The sequence below is a fragment of the Phaseolus vulgaris genome, chromosome 6 (genome assembly GCF_051622355.1).
Source record: "Phaseolus vulgaris cultivar YP4 chromosome 6, ASM5162235v1, whole genome shotgun sequence".
NCBI lineage: Eukaryota > Viridiplantae > Streptophyta > Magnoliopsida > Fabales > Fabaceae > Phaseolus > Phaseolus vulgaris.
The window spans coordinates 8,591,518-8,610,593 of record NC_143503.1 but is presented as its reverse complement, the minus strand read 5'-3'; the positions used below and the strand labels follow the sequence as shown (position 1 = coordinate 8,610,593).

General features: G+C 32.6%; 1 protein-coding gene across 7 annotated transcripts; it reads right to left on the bottom strand.

The window, feature by feature from the left end:
• Positions 1-329: 329 nt before the first annotated feature.
• LOC137835117 (phosphatidylglycerophosphate phosphatase 1, chloroplastic/mitochondrial) lies at positions 330-6,263 on the bottom strand. Of its 7 annotated transcripts, XM_090303510.1 has the most exons (9): positions 6,011-6,148; positions 5,499-5,622; positions 5,184-5,232; positions 3,336-3,444; positions 2,686-3,252; positions 2,499-2,576; positions 2,236-2,309; positions 2,030-2,137; positions 330-606 (listed from the first exon to the last, which is right to left on the bottom strand). In XM_090303510.1, the coding sequence occupies exons 5-9, from the start codon at positions 2,984-2,986 to the stop codon at positions 493-495; spliced, it is 675 nt and encodes a 224-aa protein (XP_090159636.1). In that variant the 5' UTR covers positions 2,987-3,252; positions 3,336-3,444; positions 5,184-5,232; positions 5,499-5,622; positions 6,011-6,148; the 3' UTR covers positions 330-492. The 7 variants fall into 7 exon arrangements, 6 of the variants coding, with proteins under 6 accessions (XP_090159636.1, XP_068499566.2, XP_068499564.2 ...); XM_068643465.2 differs by lacking the exon at positions 5,499-5,622 and having other exon boundaries at positions 6,011-6,263; XM_068643463.2 differs by having other exon boundaries at positions 2,686-3,444; positions 6,011-6,170.
• Between the last annotated feature and the right edge of the window lie 12,813 nt (positions 6,264-19,076).

Here is a 19,076-nt window from a genome sequence, read left to right as displayed (position 1 = left end):
TTCTTCCAGGATTAAAATTACAATAAATAATTAAGTTTAACATACAGAGACATGCTATATCTCCTTTTACTTTCAAAAACTACGACAATAGTTGCTGCTGCTCTATATAGTAGGGTGTAATATAAACTTAAAAAACAAGGAGAAAATTGTGAAAATTACAAATTTCACTTTTATAACTTTTCTCTCCCGAAGTTGTAGGTACAAATAATTAATAGCATGTTTCTAAATGAATGTTTCAAAAAACTTGCTTATTTTATTTAAGAAAATATTGTTAGAAAAAACCGGTAAAAAATATTATTACTTTTTAAAATTAAGCTATTTAAACTAACTTTAACCAAAGGAGATTGATACCATATATAGGACAGGTGGGGAATATGTTTTCCATCTGCTAAAAATAAACTAAATGATTATTTAAAAAAATATTGACATGTATGCATAACTCAAGGGTAGTAAGATGGTCAAAAATTAGGGCAGTGTTTAGAGATTAGTTTGTCAAGGATATGGCTCTTTGACACATGGCTTTGGATCTGGCAATAACTTCTGGCCAAGTGGCTTCAACCCTCTTCTGGACCAGTACCTTACAAATGAAGTTTCTAGCTTCCTCACCTATCATCACAATCATTAAGAAACAGTGTTATTTCTTTTTGCAAATTGATCCATATTTATAAAACAAAAGAAATTAATTAATATTCATGAATGAATGAAAAGAAAAAGAGAGGAGTTCCATACAAGTAACACATTCATAACTCATTTTGTACCACTCACATTTATAGGCTTATTGCATTTCCTAAGTGTTTCTATTTTTCTTGTTCTTGGATTTTAGCATAGATTTGCATTTGTTTTAGTAGATAAGAGTTGTATTAAATTTTGTATAAATACTGTACTTTTCATCTGTAATACTGTTATTCTCTGCATAGATCTTTGCTGACTGTTTCATTTATGATTTTTTCTGTAGATATCCTTTTGAGCTCATTTTTCTTGCAGTAGAATACTGACTTTTGAGCTCGTTAGTAGTTTGTAGATACTTGGACCATGAAGATTGGAGTCTTCAGTTAAAAGAAATAATTCACATAAAGCGGCAGCAAAATCAGTAGTTTAGGAGATTTGTGTAACTAGGGTCACACAATGCAGATGTATTAGCTTGTATCGAACCTAATAAGTAGGCACTAGCTGAGACACAAAGGGAGAGAATTCAGATATACAGATTTCAGTTTGTCAGCTTTGTTAGTTTTCAGTTTTCTGGTTTAATGAAATGCTCTAGTTTTGTCTTTTTAAGTTCTGCCTTCTTCTCGTTTCTTGCACTGTTCAACTTCCTTCTATCTAACTATGTTTTCTGATTCTTACCTTTTACATTTCTGTTTCATCATACACATTTCATTGCCTTGAAAAAAATTAATCTCCAGAAGTGAAGAATGTCAATCATGTGTTGATGTTGAAAGTCCCGATAGATCTTATATGTGGCTTGTTAAGAGTAACTTGTTTGATAGAAATAATCTCCATAAATAAAGCACTTAATCACTATTAATGTATCTTTTCTCAATATTCAGATCAATTACACAATGTGTGATAAGTTGATAACCACTGTCGCATATGGTTTCAAACAAACTTAAGTCCCCCTGTACAAGGGCAATATAGAGGTTGTAGAAGTTCCCATTGGCACAAAGAAACATGCCAGAGATGTATAACAGTTCCATTAAATGAGTTGAGTTAGTTTACTTGGTTACACAAAAAGCTTTTCTGAGAATTTACTACACCAATGCTTTGGATGAAGACGAGTCATTCTGCAATTTTTGTGGAAAATATATTTTCAATTTTACGAGAATCTCATTCATTAGTTGTCTATAAAAGAGGTAGAGGTATCGGAGCTTTTAAGCTTGAAGATTTTATTTCTGCTATATTTCTCTTTCGTTATAGGATCTGTCAGACAGAACTTCTCATTCTCTTCCATTAATGAAAAAGTTCCTCTTATCAAGAAAAATTAATCACAACAAACAATTCTACCACCCAAAATGTAAAATGAGAAACATACCTGCTTAACAATAAATGGCTCCTCAACAAGACTCAATGGCTCTGTCAAAATAGTTAGAAACCCATTCCGATTGCCATAAACAATGTCAGTGAATGGTCGATCACCCACCTGCCATAAATATTATGCTTTAACTTTTAACATAAATCTGAATCAAACACTACAAAAAAGTAGCTGATAGAAGATAACACTGCAGAATTCTTATGTACCATAATTAATCGTGAAGCTTCACAACCAAAATGCTTCTCAATTTCTTCAGCTGTACCAGCTGGCTTCTTCACCCCTGAAGCATTCGTACACATATCAACATCACTACAAAAGCCATTTATCCCAAGGGAATAATTCACTGTCCCAATATTTTAAACAGAGCAGATATACCATGTATTTTCAAGTTTCAAGATAAAGAAATATTGCAAGTTTCAAGATAAAGAAATAGTGCAGAAAATGCTCTAAAATAAAAGGCAAAACTCACTATGTCTAATGACTTTAATTCCAATTGCACCTTCAAGCATCCTAGCTTTTGAACCATCATGGTCATATTCATGAAGTCCTGATTAAAAAAAAAATAAAAAAATAACACAAAACGTTTTAGGTGATATAGCGAACAACTAGTACCATAAAATTCAGAACAATTTCAAATTGCTTCAAGCTAGTATTACCAGCAGAGTTACTAAACACAGCAATATCATGACCAAACTCCAATTTACAAGACTCCAATGAAGACTCAAGTGGTGGCCAGGGCTTCAAAGAGTAAGGTGCTGTAATAGTATTATCTTTGTCAAAGACAACTCCCTTAAATCCCTTTCTGCGCAGCTCAGCCCAATCAACATACCTTATATCAGGAACAGAAATATGGGGCATTGCCAATTTCGGGTCTTTTAAGATCACCATAGTTGAACATATAATGCCCTCCAAGTTAATTCTTTGGCCAAGTGCTGCTTTCACATCTACCCACCACATGTTTGTGAAAGGCCTGGCCTTGTTATTTTCCTTGAATTCTCCTTGTTTGTCTACTTGATGTTGATAGTGGTTTCTTGTTCTTAGATTTTGATTATTGGTGTCTTCTGTGTCACTGTCAGGGAAGAACTGTAGAAATAATAAGTGTTTGTGGTTCTGATTTAAATTGGAATTGTATCTAGAACGGTTATTGCTCTCTTGCCCTTTGCTGCAATTGTGGGTCTGAGGAAGACTTAGGCCACAGAAGTTTCTGAGGGAAATTTGGCTATCTGCATTGGCAAGTGATAGAGTGGTGAGTTTTCTCTTTTGTTGAGCATGATGATGGACGTTAAGATGGCTGGGAATGTGGTACCAGCAACTTGGAAGCTGAGCAGCAGCAGTAGTTGACAGCATTTTATAGTTTTTCTTGCTTAACTAATGCCATGACCACATGTTGCTACAGATGTATGCTTCAATCATTGCTATTGATATAATAACAGTGATCAACTTAATTAGAAACATTAAGATAAAAACAAAATTACACTTTTTAATTAAAGACCAATAAATAGCAAATGCAACATCAATGAAAGTATAATGAAGATTAGCATTTTACATAAAAGATTCTACATTCGAGAAAATTCGGAAAAAAAAAATTAAAACACAAAAACACTAAGTAAAAAAAAAAATTGGTCATACAAACTAAAATGTTTTAGTCTTCTCATAAAAAAACATTTCACCTTAGACCATTATCACTCATTGCTTCTGGGTCCAGCTGTTGCCAAAAGAATACTGAATATCTAAAGGCAAAGTAGGTAATTATAATAATTATTGTATATGATTAGTAAGTATGTTATCGGTTAGTAACATATGACTAGAGTCCAATATTTATAAATAGGAGAATTTTTATTTCACGTCATTATCTTTTTCAATAAATTTAATATATTACCTTGAGAGTATCAATATGCTCTTTATCTTTCTTATGAGAATGATCTTCATCTCATTGATCCATGGATTTGTAACAATAATCAAAAAGCTAACACTAAAACACATTCTCCAGGTTAACTATGCAACCAAAACCAAAGGCAATATTCTTTTTTCCCCGTCAGTAATAGATATTCTTACTATTAGGCATAACAATAAATCATTTGACTTTATAATGATGCAGAAAGTTAACATACCTCTTCGCAATTAACACAAAAACTATAAATTTACGCAAACAATCCAGTAAAATCATGAACTATCACTAGCCTATCAGGTCAATGAGTATTCTATTCTATCAATGACCAGCCAAACAGAAAATTTTGTCACACAAATAAATACCTAGAATGCCTTATGAACTAAATTAAATACTACAATCTTAAAATAATCTTTAAGCAGCATCCTTTTCAATATGGAGTCAGAAATAGAGATTATAAGAGCATAACTGCAGATATGAACTAGCCTGCACTGCAGTCTATGTTACTAAAACATCATGCTATCGTACCAAGCTTGGTATTAGGAACACAGTCTATCAGAATCTTACTATTCATGATATGAATATGAATCTTAAAATTCGATACATTCTGGCTATCTACCAATTTGTATCCCAAGATGAATCTTAAGTGACTTTGTATCTTAAGATACGTGACTAAATCTATGAAATGTGTACCACTGATTCGATTCAATGACTCATGTTTTCACCTTTTCACCATTATTTGTCACCCACTCATTCACTGCATGTACTCTATAGTTAGCTCTTTAATTGTTTGGTTTCCATTCTTCTAAAGTAAAGATTTCAAAAACTTAGATATAACTAAAGTTTTGTTTTGTATGACTTCTACTTAAGTTGTTTTTATCTATTTCTAGTTTTAATTTAACTGTTTACATTGAACACTATATATGCTATATTTGAAATACTTTTTTATTGTACCTGGATCTTAATTCGATACAAAATTACAATTAGTGATTTGAAAAATAGTTCGGTGATTCATGACTTGAATCTCGATTCCCCTTGATTAGGAACAAGCAAAACATGTAAGGTGGAGGGGGATACTCCTTTTTTCTAGCTCTTACCGTCCCTTATACTCTGCAACTTCTCACTATATATACTAAACTAATTCTTTCACAGAGAAAATAAACTTTTAAAAATCACATGCTGGGTCATACAAGCAACAAAAAAAGTTCTAGACTGTGTTCATTCTCATTTGATCAGATAGTAAATGAGTAAGGAAAATCCCTTCACCTCAAATCAACAGACCTACTACTTATTCTCCATACCCTCACCAGCATGCCTGGGAAAGAAAGAAAGACAATTAAAATGTGGAATGCAGCTTAATTATGAGGTAACCCAATTTTAAGGTCTATTCTTTTTTTGTAAAATGTTAAATACATACAAAAGTACAACATTCTTTTCATTTCCCATTTTCAAGGAATTTTTACACCACTCTTAAGCAAATCCTTGAAAAGAAGAATCAAAGTGAAAACAACGTGACCCTTTTGTAAGTACAAGTAAGAACATAAAATGAAAACAAGAAGAATTTTCATAAATCAAACAAACCCTTATCATCTTTTAAGCTATTCTTCACTCTTCCTAGGCCATAAAAGTGAATGAGATTTTCTTTTCAACTATATTATTAAGCAAAATTCCACGCTATACGTATGCCTAAGAATGAACCCAACTTCTGCACAGTCATAAAATTTCAGATTGCATTAGTAGGAGAATATGTATGCAAAATATGTGCTACCAGCATTTCTCAAACTGAATTAAAAGTAATTTACCACCCCAAAACATAAATAATGAGCAAAAATCAAAACTTTTTTTATTTTCCCATGGTAATTGATATTCATTTCCCATTGAAATAATCCCAATTAGTCTAACTAACCAAAGACAAGAAACAATAGCAGCGTAGATTATAGCTAAAGTACAACAGCAGCATGTCACCTTAAAAACACACATGTACAAATTTGTTAACCTAAAAATGCATACAAAATATTCCATATTCGAGAGTTAAAATCGTTATCTTATATACAATGATTATACATAATAATAAAAAAAAAAAATGAACTTACAGAAACGGGGTGATGAATGGAGTGGAGGATTGAAAAGGGGAATAGCAAAGAGTGCAAAGAAAGTGAGTGATGATTTTGGGTTATTGTGTTTTTGGCACAGCTGCGTTCTGTTGCGTTGTGGATCAAACGAGGAATGAGGACCAGAAGAATAGAGTGATATTATCACCTCGTATTCCCAGTTGATACCTATGTTTCGTTGGGTTCTGGAAATTGAGAAAAAAAAATTTAGGAGATTCTACAAGAAAACAAATTTAATTAATTTTAAAGTTCTTTTAATATAAATATAATTTATTCGTTTTTTTAATTTAAAAATGGTTTATATGTTTAGAGGATACCTAACCTTTTATCCTAAAGCAATAAAAAATAATTATCAGTATTTTAAAATTACATCTTAAATGAGCTATCATCGGTGATATTTCAAATTTTGTAATTGCAAAATTGATGTTTAGTTGATATTTTTTTCTAATTCAATATTAAACTTGAAAAAATATTATGTGTTAATGAAATTAACAACAAAAATAACTCCACATCATTTTAATCCTAAAAGTTTAGAATCAAATATAGTGGTTAAACATACTACTCATACATGTTATCAAGATTATATGAGTAGTGAAAAAAATGTATTTGATCCCTATCACGTGAACAACAACAAAAAAACTTAGTAAACCATTGACAATCATAATATCATGAAAGAGATTAATTTATGACATAATTAAAAAAAGAGAGAAAAAAATACAGGTGTGGCTTCATGGTTTATTGATTTATCAAGGGAAGGTACTATTCCATGAGTGTACCATTATTTGTATTTTTTATTTATTTGTAAGTATTTGCTACGACTTAATTATAGAAGTTGTCATTTCAACATTTAACCATATGTTATAAAACATTTAAACATTTTAAACTAATTTTAATTCATGAACAAGTTTATTTTATTTTATTTCTTTAGATTTTGTTTAAATAACTCATCCAAATTGTGTGTTCCCCATTATCAATTTGTTACCCAAAGTTAAGTATATAGATTGCAACATGTCTATTAGGAAAGGATCTTGTGATGGAGGTATGGTGGAGGTATAATAGTGATATTCACTTCCCTCTCAAAGAGATGGTTGCTAAGATGATAGTTAATAGTATAGAGATGAGTTTCACTCATCTCTATACTTAAACATATAACCCTTCATCTTAAAATTCATCCTTGTTTCCATCGACCACATGTATCTAATTGTTCCTTTAGATTATATGTGTCATGGTTTCTCCCAAAACAATCCACCTTAACCTTGACATTTGTTCCAATACAAATTTTGGTGGTACCTAGACTAGATTGACCCATGTGTTTCCACCCTTGGACATTCAACCCCAACAAATCAAGTTAGATGAACCCTTTTGACCGTGACATGTCGTTACTTACCAAAGTAGCCCTCACCAACCCACCTTATGATTCGAGCTAGGTTTATGAAGGCACTAAGACTGTTTCTTCCTCCACCTCCATATCTTCTTTTGTCATCTCCATACCCAACATGAAAATACATTTTTATCCTTCTTATGTCACCCCATAGGTAGTTTCCAGATTATATAATCCGGAAACTCATTTGAAAAAAAGACTTCCGGATTACATAATCTGGAAGTTAAATAAGACTTCCGGATTACGTAATCTGGAAGCTAATTACAAATTTGAAAAATGACTTCCGGATTACGTAATCTAGAAGTTAAATAAGACTTCTGGATTATGTAATCCGGAAGCTAATTACAAATTCGAAAAATGACTTCCAGATTACGTAATCCAGAATATTATAGAGGGGCATTTTTAGAAATTTGAAAATATATGGAGGTGAGAGAAGAAGGTACGATGGTGCAGGAAGAAACAGTCAGGCACTAATTGATGAAAGCCCACATATTTTGGCAATGAGTTGAGAGATAGGGTTTTGGCAAATTCTTCCTACACCCAACATTTTCCAACCTGCACCCAACACAATTTAAAAAAATTCCAAAACTAACCTTTATTCCGGAAATAAAAATCCGGAATAAAAAATAATACATTCCAGAAAAATATATCCAGAAGAGTTTTTTGTGTTCCGGATATAAAAATCCGGAAATAAAAATCAAAAGCCCATTCCGGATAAGAAAATCCGTAATATAAAAAATAATACATTGAGGGTATTTTTGTCTTTTCCATTGAAATTGGGTGCAATGATATGGTGCAGGAAGCAATTGCCTAGGGTTTTTCCCTAGGTTTCTTTTAAAGGGTGCACAGTCACTCAATCATGCTCACACTATTTTCCTACTTATTATGTGTTTTTCTTTCCCTTTTATTGTGGTCACATTTCGTTTTCTTGCACTTTATCTTTCCCCGTTCAAACCACCATGTAACCTCCCCACTTGGTATTTCAAGTTCTAAAGTACTAATTTGAGGTTGAATTATTTCAATATTAAGAGTAATGTTTTTTACTTACTCTAATTTTTGTGCAGATTTGAATTAAATAACTTTTTTTTCAGAAAAATAAATATCAAAAGTGAAAAAAAAAACATGATATTGGAAAGAATTCAATACAAAAGAACACATATTTCCTTCTCAAACATAATAATAAAAAATTATATTATAATCGTATAAATTTTAAAATAGAGTTCAAAAAACTAAAGGTGGCTTTTAAGATAAGGACAATAAAAATATGTACATATTCATCTTTATTCTTATATTCATGGTACAAGTTTATTTGTCATCCTTTGTCAAGGAAGAATTATGGAATTTAAAGGAAATCACAAGGGAAAGATAATCAATATTGGGAGGATATGTAAGAATCCTACTTTTTATATTGATAATGTTCTTTTGGTAGAAAATATTAAATATATTCTGTTGAGCATAAGTTAATTGTGTGACAATTGATACAATGTTTCCTTTAGCAAAGAACTATGTCTAACCAAAGAAGATAACTACTATCTTTTATGATAAGGACAATTAATTTTTATGTGTGGGTGGAAGTGTGTTTGTGAGTGGGTGGGTGTGTGAGGGTACGTGTATGTGTGTGTGGAGGGTGTGTGTGTATGTGTACATGTATGTGTGTGTGTTAGTGGATGGGTGTGGGTGTGGGTATGTGTGTCCGTGTACGTGTGTGTGGGTGTGTGTAAATTTGTGAGTGTGTGGATGTGGGTGTATGTGTGTGTGGGGGTGCGGGGTTGTGTGGGTGTGTATGTGGTTGTTTATGTGTGTGCGCATGTGTGTGTATGTGTGAGAGAGAGCTACCAAATTGGAAGGTCTCTTGATAAACATTCTTCCAGGAGGAGCACTTAGTGTGACACAAAAAGTATGACCATGTGAGCTTGAAAATAATATTAAAGCTACAAAAGTTAAACTTTGTAAGATGATTATCCAATACAACTGATAATATAGTTTCCAAGTACAAGGGAGCTTTAGAAGATGTTAAAGAAGAAGTTAGGAAATAAATAAATTTTGTAAAAATTTAGAAGTTTCTAGAAAAGACAAGAGTGGATGTCTAAAAATAGAAAGGAAGTAGAGAGACACATTCATATGAGTAACTAACTCATTATTAAGGTATTAAGCACATGCATGCACTTAACTACCTCCATATGTCACTTTCAAGAACATGTGAAAGTTGTAATAGTCATATCCAAGCATACAAAACACGCACATACACATATATTCAAATTATTCTTCTCATGAAGTGAAATAACATATATTAGATGAAAATAAGATTATATTAATTATTCATCACATTTATTTGTGTTAGATGCAAGGTTCTTTCTTCGTCATAATTTCGTAATATAGTTGTAAGTCTAATTACCTGATAGATGGTCCCATTTGAACTTTGCTTGTCAGACAATAGAGTTTGCTCTCCTAAATATTTTATTTTTCAAACGATTAACTTAATGGTTTATGTCAACGCCATGTCTTCTCAATCTCACCAATAATTAAAATTAATGATCTATTTGTTCTAAGAGTCTTAATATGCAAAATAAAGATTTATATCTACATTTTTTTTCCAAAATATGCATATTTATAATTATGTACATATACGTATCTATAAAATTTTAACGTCTTTATTCCATCATATTTTTGAAATTTTGTCAATTGGAATAGTGTAGAATGGATAAACATGCATCATAACAATTAAAATAATGGTGATAGGTCTGGTGATAGAGAAGTCCGTGGTTCTGTCCATTGGAGTTAACAAAGATTATCCTTGTCCTCTAAATGTCATTGTGTTTTTTATCCTAGAAATGTAATGTTCACTTCCACATAAAATTGTGCCATAAATAGAGATGTCATGTGTATATATTTAAAGTCTCTCTACAATATGTTTAAAAAGAAAACAATACATAAAAAAAAACAAGTGAGAATAATTATCAGATAATAATTTTATGACACATATTGTGCAATTATATGGCACATATGGTGAAATACACACATTCAGACTCATTATTTGATTCACCTACATTAATTTAAATTATTTTTGTAAATGACATTTAATTTGAATCAAATACAACTCATTTAAATTCCCTAGGAATAACCTCCAACTACATATAATTCAATTTGTACTTCTCCAAGTAGAGTTAAACATAAAGTGAAGCCAAAAATACACTTTACTCATATTCAACAATACCAACTAGAATGATAATATGGTTAGGAATACTGTTGAACAAGATGCTTTGATGTCTCCAAATCCAAGAGGAAAGCTTGAAGACCTTGTTGTTGGGTGTGTGTGTGTTGTCTAGTTGTTTGAAACTTGTTAATTCACTCCTTAAGTTGATCCAAGTTCATTTGAATCTTTACCCTTTTGAAAAGATGTGTTTTCTAAAAAGCTGTAAAAAATTCAACAGGTTGTTTTACCTCAGCTGTGTTTGAAAAACTTGGTTGACTTTGCTGTCAAACCAAAATAATCGATTGTTTCGACAAAACAATCGATTGTTTTCCTGTAAACCTTAACAGAATTCTGTTAAGCAGTTTTAATATGTTTTAAATGATCCCAACTAACTTGGCTCCTTTATTAAATGCTTTTGACCACTTGGTGGGTCTATATAAAGGTGGTTTTACACTCCTAATCTTGGAGTAACAGAAAGAGTTTATCAAAATAGTTTTTCCAAGATTTGAAAGAGCTTTGGATCATTCTTATGTGTGTGGAATAGGATTGGGTTGTAATTTTGAACTTTAAGCTTTGTAATACCCAGGTGTATTCTATTCCCTTCTTCCTTGATTACTGTATTTTTGTAGTTGTGTTGCCAAGGATTGTTGTGTGTTCTTGAGGTGTTCAAGATCAACATTCTTGGTGTGGTTTGCCAAAGGTAGTGTGTTTCTTGAGGGGTTCAAGGTCACTACTTTGGTGTGTGGTGTTTGTAATCTAGTTTTGATTGCATAGTGGAGTACCCAGTGGTTTCTGGGGACTGGATGTAGCTCTTGGTGTAAGAGTCAACCAGTATAAATTGCTTGCGTGCTTATCTCTTACCCTTAACTCTTTAATATGTTTTTAAGTTGTCTTTATAAACTGCTGATAAAAACAACCGATTGTTTCAACAAAACAACTGATTGTTTTTCTAATATCATCTTAAAATAGTTTTGGGTATTTGTTTCCTTGATTCTTTTCTCTGTAATTCAGTATTGATTTTCATTATACCTTCAAAGTTTGCGAAAATCCCTCTTAAACAATTCACCGCCCTCTCGTTTAAGGTCATATATTCTAACAATTGGCATAAAGAGCTTGGTTCTTGAAAGTTATTCAAGTTTGATCCTAAAAATCTTTTTAAATGGATGAAAAGTTTTCTTTTGGGGAAGGTGCCTGTTTAAGCAAACCACCTTTGTTTTGTGGTATGAAATATGAATTGTGGTGCATAAGAATGAAATTCTTTGTTGAATCTATAGATAAAAAAATTTGGAATGTTATTACAAATAGCTATCTCATGCCTATAACTGAAAATGTTTCTTCTGAAAGAGAACATCTTGATTGTGTAGCTATGAACATCATTGTATTTGCACTTGATTCTAATGAATTGCTCAAGGTTTCAGAATGTAGTTCTGCCAAAGAAATGTGGAATACCCTTGAAGAGTATCACAGGAATCCAAGGAGTGCTTTGATGGACAAAGAAGAATCTTTTGTTGAATCTTTCTCTTCAAAATCCAGAAAAAGGTTTGTCTTATGACAAAAGAAGAATTTGGATCAAGTCAAGCTGCTGGGAATAAAAACTGTCAATACTCAAGTGATGAGAGTGAAGAGGAAACATTTAGGTTGTTGTTTAAGAAATTCAGCAAGTTCCTAAAGAAGAGAAACAACAAAAGTGACTCATTCAACAGGTATGATAACAAGAAACCTACTAAGTTTAACACTAACAAATATACATGCTTTGGATGTGGTGAACAGGGTCATATTAAAACTGAATGTCCCAATAAAAAGAGGAAAAACTTCAAGAAGCATGAGAAGAAAGGAAAATCAAGAAGAGCTTATAATGATGACTCATCAAGCTCCTCTTCTAGTAATGAAGAAGAAGCAAATTTATGTCAAATGACAAGACAAGAAAGTGACACAAGCAGTGTAAGTTCAAGCTCTTCCATTAATGTTGAAAACTATAGCCAACTTCTTGAGGCCTTCAATGAGACTCATGAAGAAGCTAATAGGTTGGCCCTTTTGAACAATCGGTTGAAAGGTTTAAACAACTGGTTGGAAAATCGAGTCAAGACTTTGGAAGAAGAGTTGACCCATTCAAAAACAGATTTTGAAAGTTTGGAAATGATTTACAAAAACTCTTCTTGCAAATGTGATTCTAGCTTTTGTGAAAATTGTGAATCTCTTCAAAAGAAGGTTCACTATCTTTTAAAAACCATGGACAAGTTTTCCAAAGGCCAATCCAATCTTGAAACTGTTCTTGCTTCTCAAAAATGTGTTTTTGGCAAGGCTTGGTTGGGGTTTAATCCAAACAGCAATAACAAATTTGTTTCAAAACCCTTTTCAAGTTTCTTTGAAAAACAACCTGTTGTTTTATCGAAACAACCGGTTGAAATTTGTCATTACTGCATGAAAAGGGGCCACACTATTAGATTCTGCACAGTAAGAAGGTTTTCTGTTCCTAAAGGTATTTTGAAATGGGTTCCTAAGGTTTCTATGTTTCCTAAGACTCCTACTAACATCATAGGACCCAAATTCATAAGGGGACCAAATCTTGCTTCTTAATCTTTTCTTGTAGGGATCTTTGACAGCCAAGAATTATGTTTGGACTTGAAGAATGACTGCTAAAGGGAAAAGATTCTTTCTGGACTTCCAATTACTGTTTTGTACAAAGCTTAGTTTTCTTGAAGGCCAAGAGAAGTTACTTGATTATGGACAATGACTCATTGAAAGAACTACATTGTCAAAAGGATAAGCCTTTCCTTGTTTTTATGTTCTTCTCTTGAATTTTTCTTTAATTCTGTAGTATGAAAAATATTGATTGATGTCTTTATCTTTCATCTATGTAATGTGAATATGAAGTCTATCCTTCTGATTCATCTTTACCTGTCAATTCTGAATCTGTGAAATGCTTAAATTGCTGTCACAGAAAAACAATCGATTGTTTTCACGAAACAACCGATTGTTTTTTCTCTGGCACCTTTGTATAATGCTGCCAAGTTTGCTTATGCATGATTAAACCATTCCTCTTTTTCAAATCTTGCTATTGGACAAATATACATTGAGTGTGCCTCAGAATTTGATAATAAAAGTTATCTCCACTTGTTTTCTTGAAAGCTCTATGACATTTTCTTTTCTTGAAATGTCAAACTTGTTTGTACTCCTGGTCTACTATATTATCATTCTGATTTCTACTTTGTACAACCCTTCTCATTTGTTTTTTGTGAGAGCAAATAGGGGGAGCTGTTTATGCTTGATTTGGTTGTATAAGATAGCTTTAAAACTGTTGTATTATGTTGTTGCTTCTCTGCACTTGAAAGTACTTGATTACTTCAATTTTTCTGGTTTTTCTGCTAGTGTTGTATATGCAGAAAACTAGTTTGTGTGTGTCTTGTTATCTTGCTACTATACTTGCTTTGTATATGCATCAATTCTGTGTTACAGGACCTTTCAAGTACATGTGCTATGATGAAGAATGATCAAAGTGATGCTTATGGTTCAAGAGCATATACACCTTACTCATATTCTTGACAAGTCAAAATTCATGACCTATGTAAAGAAACATTAAGAATAAAGAGTCTAATCTGGTGCTGTTGATGGCTTATAACTGTGGAGGAGTCTGTCCATGTGGTGTTTGATGAAATCATTCATAGTGATCCAGGTTCTACAAAGATTTATGCAGAAGAAGATGACTAGAACATCATTTTGTAAAAGCTGGAATCCTGTCCAGAAAATGATTGAAATTCTGCAACAGGGTAGAAGATTCCTGGATTGATGATAAGCATTAAATTTGAATTCATAGCTCTGTGAGATGGTTTTACTACTGCTCAGAATGCTCAAGTTTTGGTCCTTACTGCTACTAATCGTCTTTCAAAACTTGGTGAAAGCAATACTTTGATGTCTCCCTCAAGCATTTGGAATTTATGTTTAAGATCAATGGGAAAGGGCTGAGATGTTAAATGCTATCTTGAAAGGTGAGAGGATTGAAGAAAACATTGACTTTGAATGTATAGGCTTCTTATGTGAAGATTACACTAGTTCGGATCTCTTTGTCTTGTGCAAGAAAGTGACATTTTTCTTTCATTTGGAAAAATGTTGGGTGAAGAAAAGAAAGGGGGAGAAATTGTGGTTTCTTGGACTCTATGGTGCTTTAAATTTTGTGTAAATTCAGCTGCTGTCATAAGCTCTGATACACCATAGATTTTGCTGCAATTCTGATATGGTATCAAAGATTTGTTGCTGCAATGGTGCTGTTACAACACACAGGTTTTCTGGTTTATCATGTTGCTGCTATATGCTGGTTTTCAATGCTGGAAATTCTGCTGTTTGTATCCCTTCTTTCATTCTATTTGAGAAGACAAATAGGGGGAGAATGGTGTGGTTTTATGTGTTGTGTTGCTGCTGCTACACAATGGGGTTATCTGGTTTTATCATGGTTTAAATTCTGCTGCTACCATGCTCTTATTCACCATAGTTTTGCTGCACACAAGTCTCATTTTGGCACTGGTTTCTATGGTTATTTGACTGGTTTTTCTGTTTAAAGGCTTATGCAGAAAACTGGTTTTGTGTGCCTTGGTATCCTGCTGGTATACTTGCTTTGTATATGCACAAATTCTGTTTTGCAGGACCTTTCAAGTTCAAAAACAACAACACAAACAAACCAGGGATTTGTCTTCATCAAATAGGGGGAGATTGTTGAACAAGATGCTTTGATGTCTCCAAATCCAAGAGGAAAGCTTGAAGACCTTGTTGTTGGGTGTGTGTGTTGTCTAGTTGTTTGAAACTTGTTAATTCACTCCTTAAGTTGATCCAAGTTCATTTGAATCTTTACCCTTTTGAAAAGATGTGTTTTCTAAAAAGCTGTAAAAAAATCAACAGGTTGTTTTTCAAAACAACAGGTTGTTTTACCTCAGCTGTTTTTGAAAAACTTGGTTGACTTTGCTGTCAAACCAAAACAATCGATTGTTTCGACAAAACAATCGATTGTTTTCCTGTAAACCTTAACAGAATTCTGTTAAGCGGTTTTAATATGTTTTTAATGATCCCAACTAACTTGACTCCTTTATTAAATGCTTTTGACCACTTGGTGGGTCTATATAAAGGTGATTTTACGCTCCTAATCTTGGAGTAACAGAAAGAGTTTATCAAAACAGTTTTTCCAAGATTTGAAAGAGCTTTGGATCATTCTTATGTGTGTGGAATAGGATTGGGTTGTAATTCTGAAATTTAAGCTTTGTAATACCCAGGTGTATTCTATTCCCTTCTTCCTTGATTACTGTATTTTTGTAGTTGTGTTGCCAAGGAATGTTGTGTGTTCTTGAGGTGTTCAAGATCAACATTCTTGGTGTGGTTTGCCAAAAGTAGTGTGTTTCTTGAGGGGTTCAAGGTCACTACTTTGGTGTGTGGTGTTTGTAATCTGGTTTTGATTGCATAATGGAGTACCCAGTGGTTTCTGGGGACTGGATGTAGCTCTTGGTGTAAGAGTGAACCAGTATAAATTGTTTGCGTGCTTATCTCTTACCCTTAACTCTTTAAATTATGTTTTTAAGTTGTTTTTATAAACTGCTGATAAAAACAACCGATTGTTTCGACAAAACAACCGATTGTTTTTCTGATATCATCTTAAAACAGTTTTGGGTATTTGTTTCCTTGATTCTTTGCTCTGTAATTCAGCATTGATGTTCATTATACCTTCAAAGTTTGCAAAAATTCCTCTTAAATAATTCACCCCCCCTCTCGTTTATGGTCATATATTCTAACAAATACTTCTTTAGACGAAATATAGATGGAATAATATGTCAAATAATGAAGTGTACCCAATAACACTTTATGCAATATCAAACCAAACAAATTAATAAGGTTAAGGACACCTCACTTGACAAAGTGTGTGTGTGTATTTGCATACAAATAATAATAGTCGTATTCTTTTACTTGAATATTTTCAAAGATTGATGTGTTGATCTGGTAATGTTTTATATCTTCCGTGTTTCTTTCTCTTTCAAGAGTATGTGTACCTATATCATGATAATGGTCATTTTATAGTGTGTCTTGTTAGAGATAAATCTTCGAGGCAATTGGTAAAAATATAACAATAATTTATACTTATAAGGTTGAGATAGTAAATACTGTAAGAATTGTAGACCTAAATCAAGAGGGGCTGAATTGTTTTTGAACGTTTTTCCCAAACTTTGAAGGTATGGAGAAAGCCAATGAAGAATCAAAGCCAAAGGAATGAAAATAGTCAAGTTATAAAACTATTTTAATTGATTTCCAAAAAATCAACCGGTTGTTTATGCAATTCAACCAGTTGTTTTTATCTGTAGTTTATAAAAACAACTTAAAACAAATATAATTGAGATTCTTGGGAATCCACTTCATAACACCTTTAGGAATAGAAAATTTCCTAATTTTACAAAACCTAACATAATGACCTCTTTTCATGCAGTAAAAACATGTAACAACTAGTTGTTTCGACTCTTCAATCAGTTGTTTTTCTGTTACAGTAGAATAAGGCTTTGAAATTCCATTTTTCTTGCTCTGTGGATAGAAACCCAAACCAAATTTTCCAAAAACACAGTTTTGAGATGCTAGAACAATCTCAAAGTTTGATTTTCCTTTTGAAAGCTTATCCACAATTTTTATAAGGTAGTAAACCTTCTTTTCAAGAGATTCACAATTTTCACAAAAACTAGAGTTACACTTGCAAGAAAGTTTTTATAAATCAATTCTAGATTTTCAAATTCCTTATTTGAATTTTCTAACTCTTCTTCCAGTGTTTTAACTCTATTTTCCAACCAACTATTTAAGCCTTTCAATCGGTTGTTCAAGAGAGCCAATCTATTAGCTTCCTCATGTGTTTCTTTGAAAGTTTCAAGAAGCTGACTATAATTTTCAACATTAACTGAGGAACAGGAGCTTACATTGCTTGTGTCGTTTTCTTCCTTGGCCATTATACAAAAAATTTCTTATTCTTCTTCACTTGAAGAGGCACTTGATGATGATACATCATTGTCATCCCAAGCAATGTAGGCCATTTTTTATTTGCCCTTCTTTTCAAACTTCTTGTTGGACTTTTTCTCTTTAATTTCTTTACTAGGACATTCAAATTTTATATGCCTCTGGTCACCACATCCAAAACATGTATATTTGTTACTATTGAAAGTAGGTTCCTTGCTAACATACCTGTCATTGGTGTGATTTTTGCTGGTGTTCTTCTTTAAGAACTTGCTGAATTTCTTTGACAGCAAGCTAAAAGTTTCTTCTTCATTGTCATCACTTGAATGTTGTCAGTTTTTGTTCCCAATAACCTTGAATGTTTTCCCAAGACTCATAAGATGATTTACAATATAGTAAACTGTTTTTGCACTTCTACAATTGTTTCTCCCTTCTGCTTCTGAACATCTCATATTCTTGTATGAGAGTGTGTTTCCTTGCCCTTTTCACATCATTGGTGCCTTTATGAGTCATTTCAAGAGTATCTCACATCTCCTTTTCCGATTCACATTGAGACACCCTGAAAAACTCGTCAGAACTTAGTGCACATGTGATAATGTTCTTAGCAATACAATCATATTGTGCCTTTTTACTTTCTTGCTCAGTTCATTGGGACCAAGGTTTTTCATAAATTACTTTTTCATTTTCAATCATAGGGATAAAAGAAGCATTTTTAATTGCATCCCAAATACCTTTGTCAATTGATTCAACAAAGATTTTCATCCTTACCTTCTAGAATTGGTAATTTACACCACAAACGCAATGGTGGTCTATTTATAGAAGCACCTTTCCTAAAAGGTAGTTTATCAGCCACAAAAACAGATTTTGGATCAAACCTTGAGTAACTTTCAAGAACCTAGTTCTTGATGCCAATTGTAAGAATTGTAGGCCTAAAACAAGAGGGGGGTGAATTGCTTTTGAACGTTTTTCCCTAACTTTGAAGGTATGGAGAAAGCCAATGAAGAATCAAAGCAAAGGGAATGAAAATGCTCAAGTTACAAAACTGTTTTAGTTGATTTCCAGAAAATCAACCGGTTGTTTATTCGATTCAATTGGTTGTTTTTATCAGTAGTTTATAAAAACAACTTAAAATAGATATAATTGAGATTAGGGAAAGAGAGAATCACACAAACAGATTTATATTGGTTTACTCTTACACCAAGAGCAACATCCAGCCCCAGAAACCATTGAGTATTCCACTATGTAATCAACAACAAATTACAACCACACACACACACCAAAGAAGTGATCTTGAACCCCTCAAGAACACTCACTTCCTTTGGCAATACAACACACCACAAATCAGAACAACCTTTGACTCTGTGAAACATAGTTCTTTATAGAAATACAGATCAAGAGAGAATAAGGAAAGATCAAGATCACACCTGATACAGATTGAATTACAAAAGATTACACAGCAGTCCTATTCCACTCTTAGAAAGTTCAATCAAAGCTTGATGTAAATCTTG

Excerpts from the sequence above, each read along its gene's own strand:
- LOC137835117 (XM_068643464.2), bottom strand. The coding sequence starts at position 3,376 with ATGCTGTCAACTACTGCTGCTGCTCAGCTTCCAAGTTGCTGGTACCAC. Across the intron at positions 2,310-2,498 it reads AATTAAAGTCATTAGACATA|GGGTGAAGAAGCCAGCTGGT; the intron begins GTGAGTTTTGCC and ends CGAATGCTTCAG. Across the intron at positions 607-2,029 it reads AGCCATTTATTGTTAAGCAG|GTGAGGAAGCTAGAAACTTC; the intron begins GTATGTTTCTCA and ends TTGTGATGATAG.